A 19091-nucleotide genomic window follows, 5' to 3' on the forward strand; every position below is an offset into this window, starting at 1 on the left:
ATACTTTTCAAAATTTATTCCCTTCCCCCGTTGGTAGAGAAGAGCATGGCCGGTTCGGTTCGGTTTCCGGGTAAAACCGGAACCACAACTATATATCCTCGGTTTTTAAAATCAAAAATCGCAACCGCCGGTTCGGATTCGGTTTAAAAAATCCGGTTCGGTTATAATCGGTTCGGTTTCGGTTACAAAACCGACAACTACAAAATTGAAAAATAATAGACGAGTAATTCTTAGTATTACAAAAGCACTGCACCACTTATTTTTGAAAATGAGTAACCTGATAATAAACAGACCAGGGAATCTATTACTTGCAAAGGTACTGTATCCACTGCATCTATACTATACTATAATAAGCCAACATGGGTATAATTTGTAGTCCAAGGTTTTAGTTATATTTTTTGGTTGGTACTTTCCTTTTGGTACTACAAGTCTACAAATGTGGAGTCTATTAGTATTATATTGTTAAACAGTTTCAAATACTAAAAACACTTATAACAATTCATTATCATATAATATTTCATTAAAAAAATTATAATAATGTTATAAATAAAATTATAAATATACAATTTTGAATATCTTCTTTTAACAAGAACCTTTATATAACTCTTTTTAACTTTAACGTGTTTTATTTCAATATAAACACGAACCATTACATAACTATTTCTAACTCTAATCTTAAAAGATATTGTTGTCAAAAAAACCAAGATTACAAAATTACGTTGATTGATTAGATTACTGAATCTTTTAAAGGTATTACACCATCGGCTATGTTTGGAAAATATTTGAATTTTCTGATTTTTTTATTTTTAAATTTACGTATACTAAATTCGGATTAAATGTACTAAAATCCTGATATATATACACACATTAGGGTTTGTCTATTTTCAAGTAATCAGGAGAAAATATAGTCAGTTGAATAATATATTTTAATTAGAATTCAATCCACTAATACTGAAATACTAATAAAATGATGTTAAAATTTGAATTATAATAATAAATTACGAACTATATACCGCCCGTGCTTCGCACGGGTTAAAGGCTAGTATAATGTAACAAGAAACCACTACATGTAATGTAAGCCTTTAGAATGTAACAAGAAACCACTACATGTAATGTAATGTAAGCCATCTTTAGAACACTGCTTGAAATATGCATTGTTCAAGGAATCCTAGTTGTTTAGAATAACCATGACATTATCTAATTTAGACTGAAACCAGACACTCCCATTATATATAAGCACATATAAACAACTGAACTTCCTAGTTGATGCATTATAATAAGTCATGTGCCCCAGAGTATCTTCCTGAACACCATCAAAATTACCTGGGCAATTGATCATTTCAGTTTTTCGCAAATACTACCTTATTCATCTGGTACTCTTACTAGTTCCTCCTGTCAAAAACAAAAAATAGTATCTCACGCTTTGTTTAATCTCTTTCTTCTTACCCATTATGGATGTTATTATCTACAATATTTATATTCCTACCCACTTAAATTTTTATTCACTCAGTATTTGTTACTCAAAAATCAAAAATTTACAAAAATTTATTATATAGATTATAAAAAATTATATTTAATTATTTATTTTAATAATCGGTTCGGTTCGGTTTTCTTCGGTTCGGTTTTGCAAGATAACCGGAACCGAACCAATTAAATCGGTTCGGTTTAATTTTTTCGGTTTCGGTTTTTTACGGTTCGGTTTTAACTGGTTTTTCCCGATTTCGGTTTCGGTTCGGTTTGAGATCGGTTTTTTGCTCACCCCTACCCGTTGGTATATACTGAAGGACTTGTCCGTATTTCAATACTTATGTGTCTTATTTTAAAGGTTTTTTCTCAAAGATATATTTTATGAGTTGCAAAATTATATTTTATTTTATAAGAGTATAAAAGTCCATGACGATGAGTGCAAAAAAGCTGTATAGAATTAAATGAGACAAAGAGAGTAATAATGAAAAAATATTTAAATTTATTAATATTAATAATGGGAATTATTAAATATTTCAAAATTATTTTCATTTTTTCTCAAATTTTGATGATGATGATGATGATGATGATGATGATGATGATGATGATGATGATGATGATGATGATGATGATGATGATGATCCAGCGTGCAAGATTCGGTAGGGGTAGTATTACACTATTACTGATTCACAATGGGCCTGTTTGGAATCAAAAGTTCTGAATTCTGTTTTTGTTAGCCGTGTTTATATAAAAAAGTAGAAGTACAAGAATATTAACTTTTCTCACAGCTCCGATTTATTTTCCAAACAATTTATTTTTCACGTTTATTCGACTTCTTTATTATAAATTAAAAAATCATTTTTTTTAATCTTGACCAAACTGTCCCAAAAGATAACATAAGTGTATAACAAGCGTATTATTGAGCCACTTTTCAAGTGCAAAGAAGAGAAATGGGATTCCAGAGTTTTCACGAGAGATGGCACCAGCAGCTGCACCAACTGGTCCAGAAGCTGAACAAATCCCCAAGACCCCCAGCTTCCGACGAAGAAAACAACAATCTGGTTAAGCTCGCCCAAAAATTCCTTTCGCACATGAGCGATTACTATCGAGTCAAGGCGGCGTTGGCTCATCAAGATGTTCTTTTCCTCCTGGACGCCCCATGGGCCACCAAATTCGAGGCTTCCCTCAAATGGATGGCTGGATGGCGGCCCTCTACGGTCTTCCAAGTCATCCACACCGAGTCCAACATCCTTTTCGAGAATTACCTCCTTGAAATGCTCGACGGCGGGGCCCAAACCGGAGATCTCGGCAACCTGAGTCCTCACCAGATTAAGTGCCTCAGTGATCTCCAGTGTCAGACCACCCGCGAAGAAAATGATCTCGATGACCAGTTTGCGGAATGGCAGGTACTTTGATATTTGATATTTGAGTTTGGATAACTCAAGTGATTAAGAGCTTATTCTCTGAAACTCTGTTGTCCCAGGTCTTACCGTTTTGGGTTCGACCCTGACTTACCGAAAATTTTTAGAATAGATACTCATTTGTTAAGTTATAAGTCATATTTGTCAAAAAAAAAAGTAGCAGGTTTCGCTTATTAACAAAGAGTAAAGACGGAAATGATTTTTAAGTATCGTGTGTAAATTAAAAATATGTGGTGCAGGATGCTGCGAGTGACATGATGCTAATGAGGTACGAGAAGGACATGGATGAAATGATGGATGGTCTTGGGGCAATTGTGAGAAAGGGAGATGAGCTGCGGATGAGGACGTTAGAGAAGGCGGTGCAGTTTCTGACGCCGCATCAAACAGTGGATTTCTTGGTTGCAGCGGCTCATTTGCACTCCCTGGTTCGCGCCTGGGGCGAGAATCGTGACATTGGAGACGGCATTCAGTGAGTGCTCACCGTGCACCTGGTGGTTGATGAAATCCATCCCTTGTTTGGTTTCATGCCTTTCAATTATTCTAGAATATGTATTTCTGTTTACAATTGTATTAGCTAGCTACTCAGATTTGAGTTTTAATGAATTTAAATTTGAGTTCCGTCATATATTTGAGTTGAGTTCGTTAGTAATCGAGTCAGTTCAAATTATTAATGGACAAGTCTGTTTGAATCGCGAGTTAGATTGATAATTTTTTTCGTCTTTATAGCAAAGATTAGGCATAAACAAGTCCGGTATATATTGAAATGAAAATTTATAAATGTATATGATTTAGTTTCAAAATATTCTAGATATTTATAAATTTACGCTAAAACTTTAATAATGGAATAATAAAAACTAAAAGTTAACTACCCAAATAAATATAAATCTGGCATATTAAATCTATAACTCTCTACGAGTCGTTAATTTGTTTTAGTCATATTTATCATTAATTTTGCTTAATTTATATGTATTATTTGTTTATTGAATCGGTTTTGTTTTCTTGACAAAATATTAGATTATTATTTTAGATTTGTTTTTTCAACTGCAATAATGTTTTGGTGCGGTGTTGTGTTATGTATGTATTCAGTATTCATGGACTCCCTCCGTCCCACTCATTTCTTATCGAATGGGTTGGACACGGAGGTTAAGAAATATGTATAAAGTAGTAGAAAAGAGGAAGAAAAGTGGGGAAAATTGTGGGACCCATTGATTTTTAATGTATAAAAAGAGGATAGTGGAGTAAAAGTAGTATGAAAAGGAAAGAAAAGTAGAGAAGTGGTGGGACCCATTAACTATTTTTGGTAAGTTTTGAAATGTAAAGAATTGGGTGGGACATCCAAAAAAGGAAAGTGTAAAAAAATGGATGGGACGGATTGTATGCTCAGATTCTTGGCACGACGATCTAGCATATTCAACAGTACCCATGCAAGCTGCCATCTGTCAGACAGAGGATGTGTTGTCAAATAATTATTTTGACACGTGTAGTGTGAAAAGTATGACTCAATTTTTTATTCTGGCACCACTACATGTCCTCCCTCGTCCTTTTATGTGCTATGTTCAATATCATGCACATAATATCTAAAATTTTCTTCGTTAAGGTTATCCTCTGTTGGCCCAGGTCCTGAGTTCGATATTGGCTCATCTCGAGAATATCTTAGAACAGATACTCAAATTGTAAGGTTATAAGCCACATTAATAAAAAAAATTCCATAATATTTATAATATATATTATTAAGTGAAATATTTAAAATTTTGATAGAACAATATTTAATGACATATTATTTTTTTGCTTGCCCATCAAACTGCAATGAATTTTGTAAATTAAGTTCAAAATTGTCCATATGCAGAATTAAAATTAGAAGAAATTAGGGTTTTGAGAGTCGACTCCCAAAACTAGCCATCACTTCTCTATTCTTCACCTTCATCCACCAAATCCTTTTCGCTCTCCAATCTTCTCCACTATTTATCAATTTTTTGTTTTTCAATAAAATCGAGTGTTGCTTAAACCTCGAAAATTTCAATCGAGTTTTATTCTCAGATCTGTTTCAGATTTGAGCTTGGGCTTGATTGTTTTCGGAATAAATCAGATCTTTTGAAATCAAAGGTCCGATTGTGTTTTCTCGTCTCGCCTTTTGACGTGTGTTGATTTATTACCCAATTTTTGGGTGATTCTGCGTTGTTATATTTGTGGTTGTTATGTCTTTCTGTGTTATCAATGAGAATGATTGGGATGGAGTTTTGGGAGATCTGACTTATCGCATCATTAATACTTTCGACATGTCTATAGCTGGCTCCCGACATGTAGATAGCTGGGGTATGCTTGGAACGGTGGCGATCGCATGTGCTCACCTTTCACAAATTATATGAAAGGACATCTTCGATAAATGATTATTTTGGTATTTGTATAACTCACATAAAATTTAAATACACTTAGAATCCTCTCCAATAGGACATCATTATTTAATTGATTCCGTCAAAAGTCAAATAGTCAAACTAGCTCAAAAAGAATTTCTAAAATTATACTCCTTATTTTCAAAAAGATTCTCAATATTCTTTAAGGAGTACTCAAAATTTTTACACCGCAATTTATCGGACGAGAAATATCGAGGTATGATATTTTCTTGTTTTACAATTGCTAAAGCAAAATGCAAAAGAAGCTTGAAGAAGGAATATACATCCATTATATTCTTTAGAACACTCTTCTGACATTTATTAGAAAAGACAAAAATTTATTATGCAAGTCTTTTATTTTTAAAGTAATTTATTCCTAATTATTCAATTTATCATTTTACGGAATAAATTATTTTAAACTCTCAAAATATTTTCTTCAAAACTCAAAATATTTTGTATTCAAAAAAATATATTTCAAAGTGTTTACTCAAGTCAAAATATTAGCCAAAGTTCTGTTCAAACTCGCAAAAGGCTAATCGTATTTTATTCAAACCCGGAGATAGGCTTTTATCGTTTTAAATCCAAATAAAATACTTCTACTTGCTAGAATGACTTGAAACTTGGGATGGATGATTTGAATAATGTTTTTGGTGCATAGTAAAAGTTTCGTAATTTTCTGAGAAGTTTGCTCCGGACGCTATTTTTTAGGGGCTGACTGGGATCTTTGACTGGACATTTGACCAAGTCAACATTGACCAAAATTGACAGATCACCATTTTCCAATATTCTATGATTTATCATATTTTTGGTGTATTTTATTAGAGGTTTCGAAAAATCGTCGTATTTAATAACGATACAAAGTTACGTTATTAATCAAACTCTCGGGAAGCGTTTTTGTCTTTTTGTGACACAACTCAGCTGAGAATTCTCCCATAAAGTTGTTTGTCTTATTCTACAAGTGGACAACTAATACAACTAAACCACAATCCACACCTTTTCAATCTCCACCCTTCATTTTCCTTTCATCTTAACCATTCATTCCACCCACTTCCGTCTATAAATACACACCTCCTACACACCAAATACTTCCAAGGTAAGAGCCAAGAAAGTGCTGAGATTTTGAGAAGTTATCAAGAAATTCAAGTTTATACTGTCTCTCTAAAATACTTCTCCACCAAAACCTTCTCTCTCTCAAATATATATTCATATATTCAAGGTTTTGATCTACAAGCTTTCTTACATTAACCGAGCTCAACCACAACCACTTCCAAGCCTTTGTAAGGGCTGCCCAAGTAAATTCCAAATGCCAAAATACGGCCGAACCTCCGGCGAACTTTTCCGTTCATCTCCCGTAAGTGGTTTCTACTTAGCTTCTTATTTGTGTCTTAACCGACCATTTTGTTTTAGAACTTTGTACTTAAACTCTCTTCATCTTACAAGTTCTTCTACAAGGTTCTCTAAAAGAGAACAAAATATCCGGATTTGTTCAAGATATACAAGAGATATATCTACCTCTTTGATAGAGTGGAAATAACGAACAAATATCCGTGAAAGTACTCGACCTCTTGTAAAGTGGCGTTTGATTTGAACGAAAGGTTCAAAAGTACTTATCTCTTAAAGAGATTTATTTGACGAATAGTCAAATTTGTGATAAAAGAATCGTCGTCCTCCCATCTATCACCATAGTGTTGTGTGGGAGAAAAATATACGACCAAAAAGATCTTTTATTCACAAAAGCTTCGAAAGAAAAAGTTTAGCAACATTATCAACTTAGCTAAACTTTAAAGAAGCTAAAGAAAGCATATTCGATCCCAAACTAACCTAACTTTATTATCTTGGGAAATATATCGAATATTCCGAACTTCGTTCGTGAAAGCTTTCTTACATCCTCCACTTCGAAAAGATTGTGTACGAAGTTAAAAGAGAGGATATTTTACAATCTCCGAGATTTTCAAGTATATCTCAGAAAGGAGTTCTTGTAAAATAAGTATTCTTTGATCATAGAATTGATTGGAACAAGTGAAGTCCTAAGCTTTTAAGCTTACAAAGAAAAAGACTTCTTTGATTACTCCCCAATTAAGTTTTCTTGGAGTAATCAATCGTATACTTGATCAAAAAGAATAGATCAAAAGAAAGTATACTTTACTTGACTTTAATATTCATAACTTGAATATTATTGTCAATCCCGAACTAGTACAGTAACATACTAGTTCAAAACTCCTATTTTATAAACTGTTTGTTTTTCGTAGATATTGTATTCTAACTTTTGCAGTGAGGTGAAGTGAAGTGAGGTGATTCTTGTTCTAAGACCCAAGTCTTAGACGTACTAACGGGGAGTTAGTCGTCTTCGCACCGTGAAGAAAAGAAAAGATCCAAGATCTAAGACCTAAGATCCAAGACCGGCAAAAACGTAGGAGTACAAAGACTACATCAAGGTTCTACACCGACTTTGAAGAAGTAACGGGAAGTTACGTTCTAAGATAAGTCACGTAGAGGTTTTACATTTATTGTGAGGTTGTAACGGGTAGTTACGAACCAAGATAAATATTTGTAAGTATTAGATTGTAAAGGCTTCTCCGCCGGCTATAAGGAGTACATCTTTCTTATAGTGAAAAATCTCGAGTTCGGAGAGGAGCTCGGGGACTGGACTAGGGGTGAGGGAATCTATTAGAGGTTGCTCCACCGCGAACCAGGATAAAATCAACCGTGTCATATTTGCTTTCTACTTCCGCACATATAATTGCTAAACAACACGGTAAAAATATTTAAAAATTGGAAAATATTTTTAAAAGGGAATAATAATTTTTAAATTGGACATTAAGCTATTCAGCCCCCCCCTTCTAGCTTAATTCAACGCCTTATTCAGGACCTAACATTATAGTTGTTCATTATTCGAGGACTCTTGTTCCTCATTGCTTGAAGGGGCGTATTGGATTGAGATTTTAAAGCATTTTTTTGCATTCATGAAATCCGAGGGTATTCGATTGGTATTGTTTGAAATCCATTAAAATCTTGAGGTATTCAATTGGGATTTTAAATTATGCTACAAAATCCGATGGTTTCCAATTGGGATTTTAAATTATGCTTCAAAATCCGATGGTATTCAATTGGGATTTTTTTAAATCCATTAAAATCTGATAGTATTCAAATGCTGATGGATTTTTTTGCATTTCATAAAATGATGAATTTTGTGACATTCTTCAATGTATTTTAAGTTTTTTGAAATCCCACCAAAATCAATGGGATTTTGAAGCATTGTGCTTAAATCCTATAAACTCTGCGACATTTTATCAAGAATCCGTACAAAATCAAAATCACACACAATCCATTAAAATCCATAAACTAAAAACAATTCATTAAAATCTCAATCGAATACACCCCCGTTAGTTTTTATAACTGAGTCGCCTGAACACCGCAACAATCATGGAAATTGTGAAGATCAATTGTGAAGCTACCATTTTCGGGATTGATGTAGGCCGGATTACTCGAGAAGCCTTTGTATTCATTTTTCAGTTTCAAGAATCCTTGGATTCAGTGCGTTAAGCAATCTGGAAATAATGCGGCTATTTGTTTAGCTTGTTTTATTATTTATCAACCAGATTGCATTGTCAGCTGGGGATTTGTCCCGACTAGACTTATTTTAATCTAATGGAATGAATTTGCATTTTGTCAAAAAAAATAAAAAAAATTAGAAGAAATTGTATTGTACAGTTATAAATATTCAATGCACCATGTAAAGAAGCGCAAATTTATTACATGTTCAGATTTTCAATTGACTTCTTCACGAAATTTATTTACTATTCCCTGTGTCTGAGCAGAGTTTTTTGACGTTACTCCCAAAAGTACAGTTAGATAATATTTTAACCAAAATTTTCTTGAATTTTTTTTAATATTTAAATTTATATTAAAAAATTAAGAAAAACGTCGCCAAACTAACAGCCTCAACATTTGTGTTCTGTCGGACGAAACCGTTTAGCTTTCGTCGAAAATTATCTCCCACCTTATCCTGAAAAAATGCTCCCCCAAAACCCCTGCGTGCCCAAAACCCTAAACACTAATTTACCTCTCAAATCAACTTTCTTGCCCAAATTGACAAACCCTTTTCACAGATCAACCATATCAACATTTCTCAGCTCTTCAAGAACACCCAAACTCATAAAGATTCGATCTTTTTATACAAACCCCAATTTCATATCCACCATTGAAAATGTTAGCAACACAAGAAGAGATGTTAGTTTATGTGCTGGCCGGAGTAAGAAGAAGCCTGGTGGACCATCCTCTGGCCGGATTGAAGGTAATGCTGATTTTCGGCGAGAAGTTAAGAAAAATGCTCGCCGGAAAAACAAGAAACTGGCCGAGAGTTTGTTTTATAGGCTAAAGAATCCTCATAAGAATTACCCGGATAATTTTAGTGAAGAGGAACTTCAAATGATTGGTTTGGGATATGATAGGTTGGTTAGGTTTATGGATAAAGATGATCCTAATTTGAAACACCCTTATGATTGGTATAAGTATGGTGAGTTTGGTCCGTATTCGTGGCGTGGGGTTGTTCTTGGTGATCCTATTCGTGGCGGAATTTCTGATGAATGTGTGAGTATGATTGGTGAAGTTAGGGACCAGGAGGAGTGGGAGAAGATTGAACAGCATGAAATGGCCGTTGATTTTGGGAAGAGATTGAGTGATATGGATAAGAGTGCGGGTTTTCGATATTTTTGGGTGTTTGTTAGGCACCCGAAATGGAGAGTTAATGAGTTGCCATGGGAACAGTGGACTTTGGTTTCTGAAGTTGTGGTTGAAGCTGGAAAACAGAGGTTGGATAAATGGAATTTGATGGGGAGGCTTGGTAACCAGACGAGGACTTTAATTACGAAATGTGCAGCTTGGATGAGGCCAGATATAGTATATGTTAAGAAGCCGGTTTATCAATGTAGGTTTGAGCCTCAAGATGATTTTTTTGGGGCAATGATTCCTTTGCTTGATCCGAAGACAGAGCGGGAATTTTTATGTGAAGTGGAAAATGATGATGGGAGCATTGATACGTGTTCTTTTTATGAGGGTTTGTGTAAGATTGTGAAGGTGAATAAGAAGGCATTTGTGGATGATGTTGTCAAGGCTTATGAGAAGTTGAGTGATGAAAAGAAGTCTAAATGTTGGGCGTTTATACTTGGTTATCATCCGAAGGAGCTGTTGCATCCGTATACGAAAGAGTGGAAGGCCAAGTTGGAGGAACTGGAGTTTGGTTGTGATGCCCCTGATGATGAAGATGATAATCGAAGTAGAACAGCAGAAGTGTTTGATTGGATAGAGGATGATGGTGATGATGACGATGACGACGACGACGACGAGTATGTGGATGTTAATCAAGATGATATTGTTTTAGATGTCGGAGGTAGTGGAGTTGATAGCATTGGTCCAGAAGAAGATGATGAGGAAGTCAGTACAGAAGATGATGAGGATTTAAGTCCAGAAGAGGATGAGAATTATTGGGATGAGGAGTTTAACAAAGCTGTGAACAGCAATGAAGCTATGGAAAAGCTTGTCACAAGAAGTGTAAAAAGCTCTACTAAATTGTATGAAGAGATGGCCAAGTCAATGGAAGAGAAGGAGCAAAAGGGAGCTTCAGAAGATGGGGATGAATTGACGATGAGGCGGACAAGGGCCAAGATTAGCCCAGATGAATGGAAACGGATTGGAAATGGTCCACGGATGAGAAAAACCAAGAAGAGCAGAATTCCTCCCGAGCTGTTCTTGCGAGCTGCCGTGAGACCATTCACTTACAGGAACCTTTTAAAGGAGATTGTCTTGACCAGACACGCAATTGTGGAGGGTGAGATTGGTGCCAAAAAGTGAAGAATGATTTGCCAGCGTCTGTAGTTGTAAGATCTTGTTTACTTCCCATAATTATACCTCTATAGGCTTAGAAGTAGAACTATATATGAATATTTTGGATGACATCTTTTGAGAAAATTATTAAAATCTATCGGAGAAGTATTGGTGTGACAATGTGATTGTTAACATAAGACTAAGCATTTATATCCATCAAGTGCAGACCCTTGCAACTTGTCCAAATATTTTGTATAATCTTCTAAGAATGATGCATACATGCATATTTACTTATTTTTATTTACTGTGGGTCAGTTTTCCGGGGACAGTTTTTGCATAAGAAATGTATGCAGGTAATATGATTTTGCAGCACGCAGGTAAAATCACTTTCTTCTCCATTGAGTATCAGCTGCTTATCTGGCTTTGATTCCAATTATTTGCAGACAACACTTGAGGAGTTGATACGAGAAACTACTAGCAGTACTGAGATTTATGATCTATATTGATACTTTTAAGTCACTTGCTACTATTATGTAACATATACAGTAGTAAGCATCTATCTGAACAGACACAAAGGCTATTTACAAGCCAAAGCTAATGGCTTCCTCCCTCCCTCTCATATTTTGTTACCTTTACTTTATCAGCTCTTTACCTGCACTGCCAAAATCTACATACATCTTGATAAACCTGAATCATCCCTCAATCTGAACTGATAAAGAATATTCATCCATTGCCTGCTTAGAATTACCATACTCATAGATTGCCCGCAACTCATTCTTCAACAAAGCTAAGACAACACATTGGGCAGGTCTCTGAATCTTGCTACTCCATCACTGCTGCTGATTTTATAGAAAATTATGAAGGAAATGCTCTCATTGAGTTGCGGACTTTGGCTTAACGGAGTTATGTTTCACCTCATGAATCTTGGTATGTGAAATATGTCTGAGTTCATTGCAGCAATATTTTACTGGTATTTCCAGGCATGAACCTTTTAGGGAGGTTATGGTTAAATAAATGGTAATGTTGTTTGTGTGCATTTGGACATTTGTTGTGATACTGATCCGATGATCTGCGACTGCAGTGAGGTAATCTAACCACCCTTCCTATTACCAGGGGCACTGGCGTGAACCTCGAAAGGTTCTCAGATTTTTGAAAGGACATCATAGAATGAGATTGTACAACAAGTAAACAATATGTTTTCTTGGATAATTAACTTGACAATTACTTTTGGTAAGAAAGGGCAGGCTTCTCACTTCTATGCTTATATAACCTTGCAATCATGTGGAAAACAAGATGGTTACAAGTATAATAGCTGCAGATATTATTGTTACTCATGAACCATGATTGCACATTATATTGATTACACATTATTCATGACAGAAGGTAACAAGTGCAGTCGAAGGCAGCCACTTGAACAAGCCTACAGGGATAGTGCTGCCCTGCTTGAAGTTAAGTAAAGTAGACAAGTTTATAATCTTGGTCTTTTGACTTGTAATTGCTGCTCGGTGGTTATACTTCAGGTTGGGTAATCCATATCAACTTTTTTAGTTTCCTATTACAGAGATGTAACATGTAAGATTATCAATATAAATTATCATATGACATATATTATATAAGATCACAAGGAGCATGACATATATGATAATTGAGTGCTGAATATTGTCAGATATATATTAGTTTAATCAGTATTATAAAAGACGTGAATTGCACTTAATTTATAAGTTCATGAAATAAGAATCAGGTAGTGTTTGGCATTGCTTGCTGTTAAAACTGTTAGTAGCTTTTAGCTGAAAAGCTGCTTGTAGTTTCTCCCATGTTTTTTGAAAAAATTGTGGGTGTTTGGAACACCCAACTTCCCACTTTTTTTTTATATAATTTGAGCTAAGTTTATTTACATGCGTTTGGATGCCGAAGCTAGGAGTGGCTTTTCGGCCTTTTTAAATCAGAAGTTGAAAGTTAGAAATGCTAGTTTTTTTTGAGCTTCTTTTCGTGATTTGCATTTTTATGAAGTTTTTAAAATTTTAATATGTAATAAATTTTATTTATTAATAATGTTTTTTGTATTTTTATAATTTGAATTTTTCTAATTTATAAATTTAAATTACCAAACACTCAATTGATTTATAAGTGAAGTTATCCAAATACTTTTGATAACTTATAAGTTAAGTTCACTTATCACTTATTATTCTTTTCTTTATTTTAAGTAATAAGTCACTTTTTTTAAGTTAAGCCAAACGACCCCATTGTTTTCGACTTTACAAATTTCAATATAAAACCTCACCAAAAATTATTTATTTTTATATTATAACTCAAAATAAGTAAATATTAAAAAAATATATATAACAATACTTTTTTTATTAACACTTTATCTGGTCGCATAGTAATTTTTAACAGAAGTACCAAACAGACCCTTAATCGAAAATGATCGAATAATTAATTAGATCATCATATATTTAACCAATTTGACGAGTTATAATTTAAAATAACAATTAAATATATATGATTACTGATATTCCTGATAATAATAGATAAAATTTTTCTCAAAACAAATTTTCGGTTCAAGATCGTGGGGTAATAATTACTATCCATATAACCAATTATTTTTTTCCCATGACACATAAAAATTCTTCGGCTAATACCAAAACAAATGATTATATATCTACAATTAATTGTAAGCTGCCTTTATTTTTGATATATTTCGATAGATGTTAATCCTATTGCTTCTGATTCTTAAATCAAATAAATATTTTTACTAGGAAAATGTTTATTATTTACTGGAACCCATACAAATCAATATTAATCAAATTTAAAATAGAGAATTGTAATTAAATGGTTGACTTATAAATTCAGTATTTATCGATTTTTTTTATTTAACTAAAATATAATCAAAATGAATTTTAAAAATTTAATCATGAATTTTTTTTTAATAAATCAGCATATCCAGTGCAGAGATTAGGAACGGTAAATGAACTCTCTCCCAGTATTTGACTGCCGGCAAGACAAGCCAAGAAATCCAGAGCGTCAACAGTAATTGGTCAATCATCTGCAAACAGTTGGTGTCCTGTTATCCAGATAGATACACACAGATAGCTGTATATAGATCACTCCTTTCTATTTCTTGGTGGGCATAAGCTCATATCCATATCTATACACACACTTATACACACACATCTAAAGAAAAGAAAGAGGTCAAAATGAGAACCCTTATAGTGTGATTCTATCAAAACAAGCATAAAGTTCCAGTCTTTATTATAAAAAAAATGAGAAGCTTCTTCACTTGTGTTCCAAGTAGTTGTAATATTGGATGGAAATCATCATCTACCCTGTTTCAAGAATTAGGGCTTCTCTCTAATAATAGTTCTCTTTTTATCTCCCCCAGGCCCAAATCTTTTCAAGTTTCTGCATCCTCTTCTAATGCTGGTATGTATATTCCTTTACTTTTAATTCATAAATTTCTTCTTTATTTTGAGTATTAGATGTTTTATTTTGCTTCATTTTTGCTGTGTTTTAGTTTGGCTTACTGTTTTGATACGACCCAAAACTATAGCTGCCATTGTTTGCAAGCTTCAGAAATGCTCCTGCAACCAGAACACAATTGTTACTACTGAAATTGTAGTTTGTTGTTAATGTTTGAACTTGAATTGGTCACATTATATATTAGTATATTGTAATTCATGTTAAGTTGAATTCACTTCAAGAAAAATACAACACTGGGTGATAGCGATTTATTTCTTCTGAAATCTCATGTCATTGAAACGAGGCCTTGACATATTCCAAACAAGATCCCTGGCGCTTTAAACTGGCGCAGTATCGTAATTAAATTGAGTTTTTTTTTTAATTCATGACTACTACTTGTTTCTGCTAATATATTTCCGCCTGCTTACTCGCCTTTGTTATGTCTTATATTATGTTTGGTTAGAGGGGCCAAAATTGTGAAAATGGAATAAAATTGGTAATATATTAAGGGTAAAAACTTATGAATTGCGTTCCTTCCTTCTTTTTGTTCTTAGCAAAAGTTGAAATAGAATTTAAAGCCACCAACTTGATAAGCAATGCTCCATTCTCTACCTTACCAATTTTTTTCACAAATCTCATCATTAAAAATTTGCACTTCCTCATTTCTTTAACCCCCCCCCACCCCCCACCCCCATTTTTTCCAATTTTGTTGAAAATTCTTCATTTCATTATTCACAACCAACGTGAGCATTAGAACTAACCATCTAAATTTCGTAAGTATTTAAAAAACCTAAGCAAATTGTCGCTTGTTACTTGCTACCAAGTGAAGAGGGGATCCACTAGACTACAATGCTAACTGCTAAGAAGCATATCAAAACTGAGTCTTACCTCCTTTTTATATACATCTATCAGTAAACTTTGAATTACTTTTGAGTAAGACCACATTTGGTATCGCTGTTGTAGTAACAACAATAACAGCTAGCTGAAAACAAATTGTTTGGTAAATCTAAAAGTAACTTTCTGAACATCAGATTTGATTTTGGCTCAAGAGTTGCTTTTAGAGAAATTAGATCCCCTTATACTTTTGGAAAAAACTGCTTCTCAGCTTTTGTGGAAAGCTAACACATATTTCAGTAATAAACCTCACCAAAAATATTATTTTATTATATTATAACTAAAAATATAAAAAATTAAAAAAAATACCAAAAGGTTGTTTGATTTTTGCAACAACACTTTTTCTAACATCATGGAAGTTTTGAACATCACTTCCAAAAAAATCCTAATTGTCCTTCATAAGATTTTTCTGAGATCACATGAAATTATATATAACATCTGAACCCATTTTGAATTTGATTATATTTCCTTGATTTTGACTACCCGCAGCTTCATTTTGTGCCGAACTTTACTGCAAATAGTTCGTTTTTATTTGTCACATATGATTTTGGTGTCTATTCATCTATGATAAGTTGATAACTGATATTCAGATGACGACAGTTGTGTTGGAAAACTGAGAGCGCTGAATTTCAGCTACTACTTTCTATATCTTCTTCATTACTCATGTTAAATTCTTTTGGCATGTTGGTGGTGGTGGAGGGGTTTGGGGTCCAAACAGTATTCTTACAGTATTTGTCTTGCACGTATCAACATGCCTTTTATATTCGTCCTCTAAATCATTCAGATCCACTTCTGGTCAAGGCTGCAAAAGGAGAGCCTGTACCCCGTCCACCAGCATGGATGATGCGTCAGGCTGGAAGATATATGGCTGTTTACAAAAAGCTAGCACAGAAACATCCATCCTTCAGAGAGAGATCAGAGACAACTGATCTCATTGTCGAAATTTCTCTGCAGCCCTGGGAAGCTTTCCATCCTGATGGTGTTATTCTCTTTTCTGATATACTAACCCCTCTACCTGCATTTGGTGTCCCATTTGACATAGAAGAATTGAGAGGACCTGTGATTCAATCCCCAATCCGTTTGGAGGAGGACCTGAAAAAATTGCATGCAATTGACCTGGAAAAACTACATTTTGTTGGGGACTCCTTAAAAATCTTGCGGCAGCAGGTATCTATACTATTCTTCTCTGCACAATATTTTGAAGGTTAGTTAGAGATGTTCCTGGTCGATGCTCCTTTACGATAAGTTTTATCTTGCATCATTTTGAATTGTAGCAGTATATTTCGAAAAACTAATCTGGTTAACGTTTCCTATGTAGGTTGGAACTCAAGCTGCAGTTTTGGGCTTTGTTGGGGCCCCGTGGACGATTGCTACATATATTGTAGAAGGCGGTACAACTAGAACTTATACCACAATTAAGAGCATGTGCCATACAGCACCGCATGTATTGAGAGCTTTGTTGTCTCACATAGCAACTGCCATATCTGACTATGTTGTTTTCCAAGTGGAATCTGGCGCTCATTGTGTACAAATTTTTGATTCATGGGGTGGACAACTACCGCCTGATATGTGGGAGCGCTGGTCCAAGCCTTATATTGATCAGGTAACATAGTTTCATCTTTTATGGTCTAGATGAAATGTTCTTTGGTTATTCTAGCTCTGCGTCTATCTCATTTATATATGATTTATGCTTCCGAGCTCCTTTTCAGCATACTAAATTTACAAGGCTCTCCTGAAATTTATAATTGTTTTTTAGTCTGATATTTTCTTTTCAAGTATGGTTGCCACGATGTGCACCACCTTAAACTCGTATTGCTTGTCATTGATCTTTTGTATTCACAGATGAATATGTCTTGTCGAAAGTTAAAAAAGGATATGAATATGTCAATTGTCAGGTTGTATAAGAGTTGCGCATCAATTGTGTTTTTACTTTATCTATTGCACATTGATCATAGAAGTGTTTCTAAATGTTACTGTATATATCTGCTTAAAACATGCATTATATGTGATTACTTATCACAATCTCGTCCCTCCATTCAATTTGGAGCTTTCTGAAACTGCAGATTGTGAGTGTAGTTAGGAAAAAGTGCCCAGATACGCCACTTGTCCTCTACATTAATGGAAATGGTGGATTTCTCGAAAGGATGAAAGCAACTGGAGTGGATGTGATTGGACTGGACTGGACAGTGGATATGGCAGATGGAAGAAGAAGACTGGGAAATGATATCAGTATACAGGGCAACGTTGATCCTGCATACTTATTTTCTACCCTCCCTGCATTGACCGAAGAAATTAAAAGGTAAGGGATATATTCTACAAGTCATCTAATCTATACAATGGCTGACAAGGGAGTCATTACATGAGTTCCATGTGATTTTAGTATATGTCAATACTTCCAAGGTAGAAAGAAAGATCCTGTGACAAAAGGTAGCAAAAAAGAAGTCTGCTATGACAATAAATGTAGAAGGTTCTATAATTCTATTGTTTGGTTGCATACAGATATAGTAGCATATGCCCTTCGGTAAGTAGTCTGTTTTAGAAGTGACGATTGTCTACTGACTTCTGTTTGAAAATTACTTGCAGAGTTGTAAAGTGTGCAGGGCCGAGGGGTCATATACTTAATTTGGGGCACGGTGTTCTAGTCGGGACACCAGAGGAAGCTGTTGCTCATTTCTTTGATGTTGCAAGAAGCTTGGAGTTTGATACACCAGCCGAAAATATTGTGAAAGGGGAACCTAAATTGGTAGTTTGACAAGAAATTGTCATTTGCTAGATTTAATTTTTATTGCGGAGGCTGAATTTAACCTGGTCAGTGTCGAATTGCTTGCACTTTTAAGCGCTTGGCAGAGGCTTAATGGTATGTTTAGTTTACATGCTTGCAAAGTTACCGAGGCAGAAGGTTTGATTAGTGGAGGATGAGTCAATTAATTTTGTAAGATTTATACTTTATTAAGATTCATTAGATGGATAACCTAGATCACTCATTTTTGCTTGGTATATACCCATGCCATCCAGTTGTAGTGTTAAACATGACAGAAACTTGACTTGGGACTTTCTGATATAAATTTCAGTCTCAGGTTTATTAATGTGTTAAATTAAATTTGAATTAGTTCTAAACTGATGCTCTACAAAATTACGCCCTTAAGAAAATGATCTGGAACCTGGAATCCTGGTGCACAGTTTGAACTCTGAACCTATGGTGTGATGTTTTTGGTCAACTCTAGTGAAATGTGTAAAGCTCTGGGTTCGTTTATTTCCACCGGAAGGACAGGCTTTTAAGATCACATCTGGCGTATCACTGGTAGATTGTGCACTATAATATATTTACTACCACCTTTTTCTTTGTTTATTCCTTTTCCGCGATAAATGGATGAATGGACATTATATGTTGTTACTATTTCTGGATCCTCGTCAATGTACTATCATTAGTTCATTATTAAATTCCTCCGAATTACTGCACCACTTAATTACATTTCGGATCACCAAATGGAGATCCTCTCATTTTTTATACCTTTCTCGGTTTCGTATCAATCTTTGACCATAATAGTTTTACCGTTTTTTCATTTTGTTCTTGCATTCTGATCGCTAGCGATTCATTTTCACAACTTCTCATTTTTTATTTTTTCTGTTATTATAATTCGTA

General features: G+C 34.4%; 3 protein-coding genes across 10 annotated transcripts; all 3 read left to right on the plus strand.

Moving 5' to 3' along the window:
• The first annotated feature begins 2347 nt into the window (after nucleotides 1–2347).
• On the plus strand, nucleotides 2348–3502 carry LOC108226401 (protein ZW2). Its single transcript, XM_017401356.2, has 2 exons — nucleotides 2348–2870; nucleotides 3125–3502. Exons 1-2 carry the CDS (start codon nucleotides 2415–2417, stop codon nucleotides 3356–3358), a joined length of 690 nt encoding a protein of 229 aa, XP_017256845.1. The 5' UTR covers nucleotides 2348–2414; the 3' UTR covers nucleotides 3359–3502.
• Nucleotides 3503–9213: 5711 nt separating this feature from the next.
• Nucleotides 9214–12714, plus strand: LOC108226392 (uncharacterized). 8 transcript variants are annotated; one of them, XR_010284082.1, is made up of 4 exons: nucleotides 9214–11151; nucleotides 11907–12025; nucleotides 12212–12328; nucleotides 12479–12714. XR_010284082.1 is itself a non-coding variant. In XM_017401345.2 (2 exons), exon 1 carries the CDS (start codon nucleotides 9290–9292, stop codon nucleotides 11123–11125), a length of 1836 nt encoding a protein of 611 aa, XP_017256834.1. In that variant the 5' UTR covers nucleotides 9214–9289; the 3' UTR covers nucleotides 11126–11151; nucleotides 11907–12714. The 8 variants fall into 8 exon arrangements, 2 of the variants coding, with proteins under 2 accessions (XP_017256834.1, XP_017256833.1); XR_010284080.1 differs by having other exon boundaries at nucleotides 11907–12328; XR_010284081.1 differs by having other exon boundaries at nucleotides 11907–12328; nucleotides 12482–12714.
• A 1375-nt stretch (nucleotides 12715–14089) lies between these two features.
• On the plus strand, nucleotides 14090–18530 carry LOC108226397 (uroporphyrinogen decarboxylase 1, chloroplastic). The gene is made up of 5 exons (XM_017401351.2): nucleotides 14090–14518; nucleotides 16233–16615; nucleotides 16767–17051; nucleotides 17512–17747; nucleotides 18032–18530. The coding sequence occupies exons 1-5, from the start codon at nucleotides 14359–14361 to the stop codon at nucleotides 18198–18200; spliced, it is 1233 nt and encodes a 410-aa protein (XP_017256840.1). The 5' UTR covers nucleotides 14090–14358; the 3' UTR covers nucleotides 18201–18530.
• Nucleotides 18531–19091: the final 561 nt, after the last annotated feature.

Source organism: Daucus carota, chromosome 6 (assembly GCF_001625215.2).
Source record: "Daucus carota subsp. sativus chromosome 6, DH1 v3.0, whole genome shotgun sequence".
In the NCBI taxonomy this organism is placed as follows: domain Eukaryota; kingdom Viridiplantae; phylum Streptophyta; class Magnoliopsida; order Apiales; family Apiaceae; genus Daucus; species Daucus carota.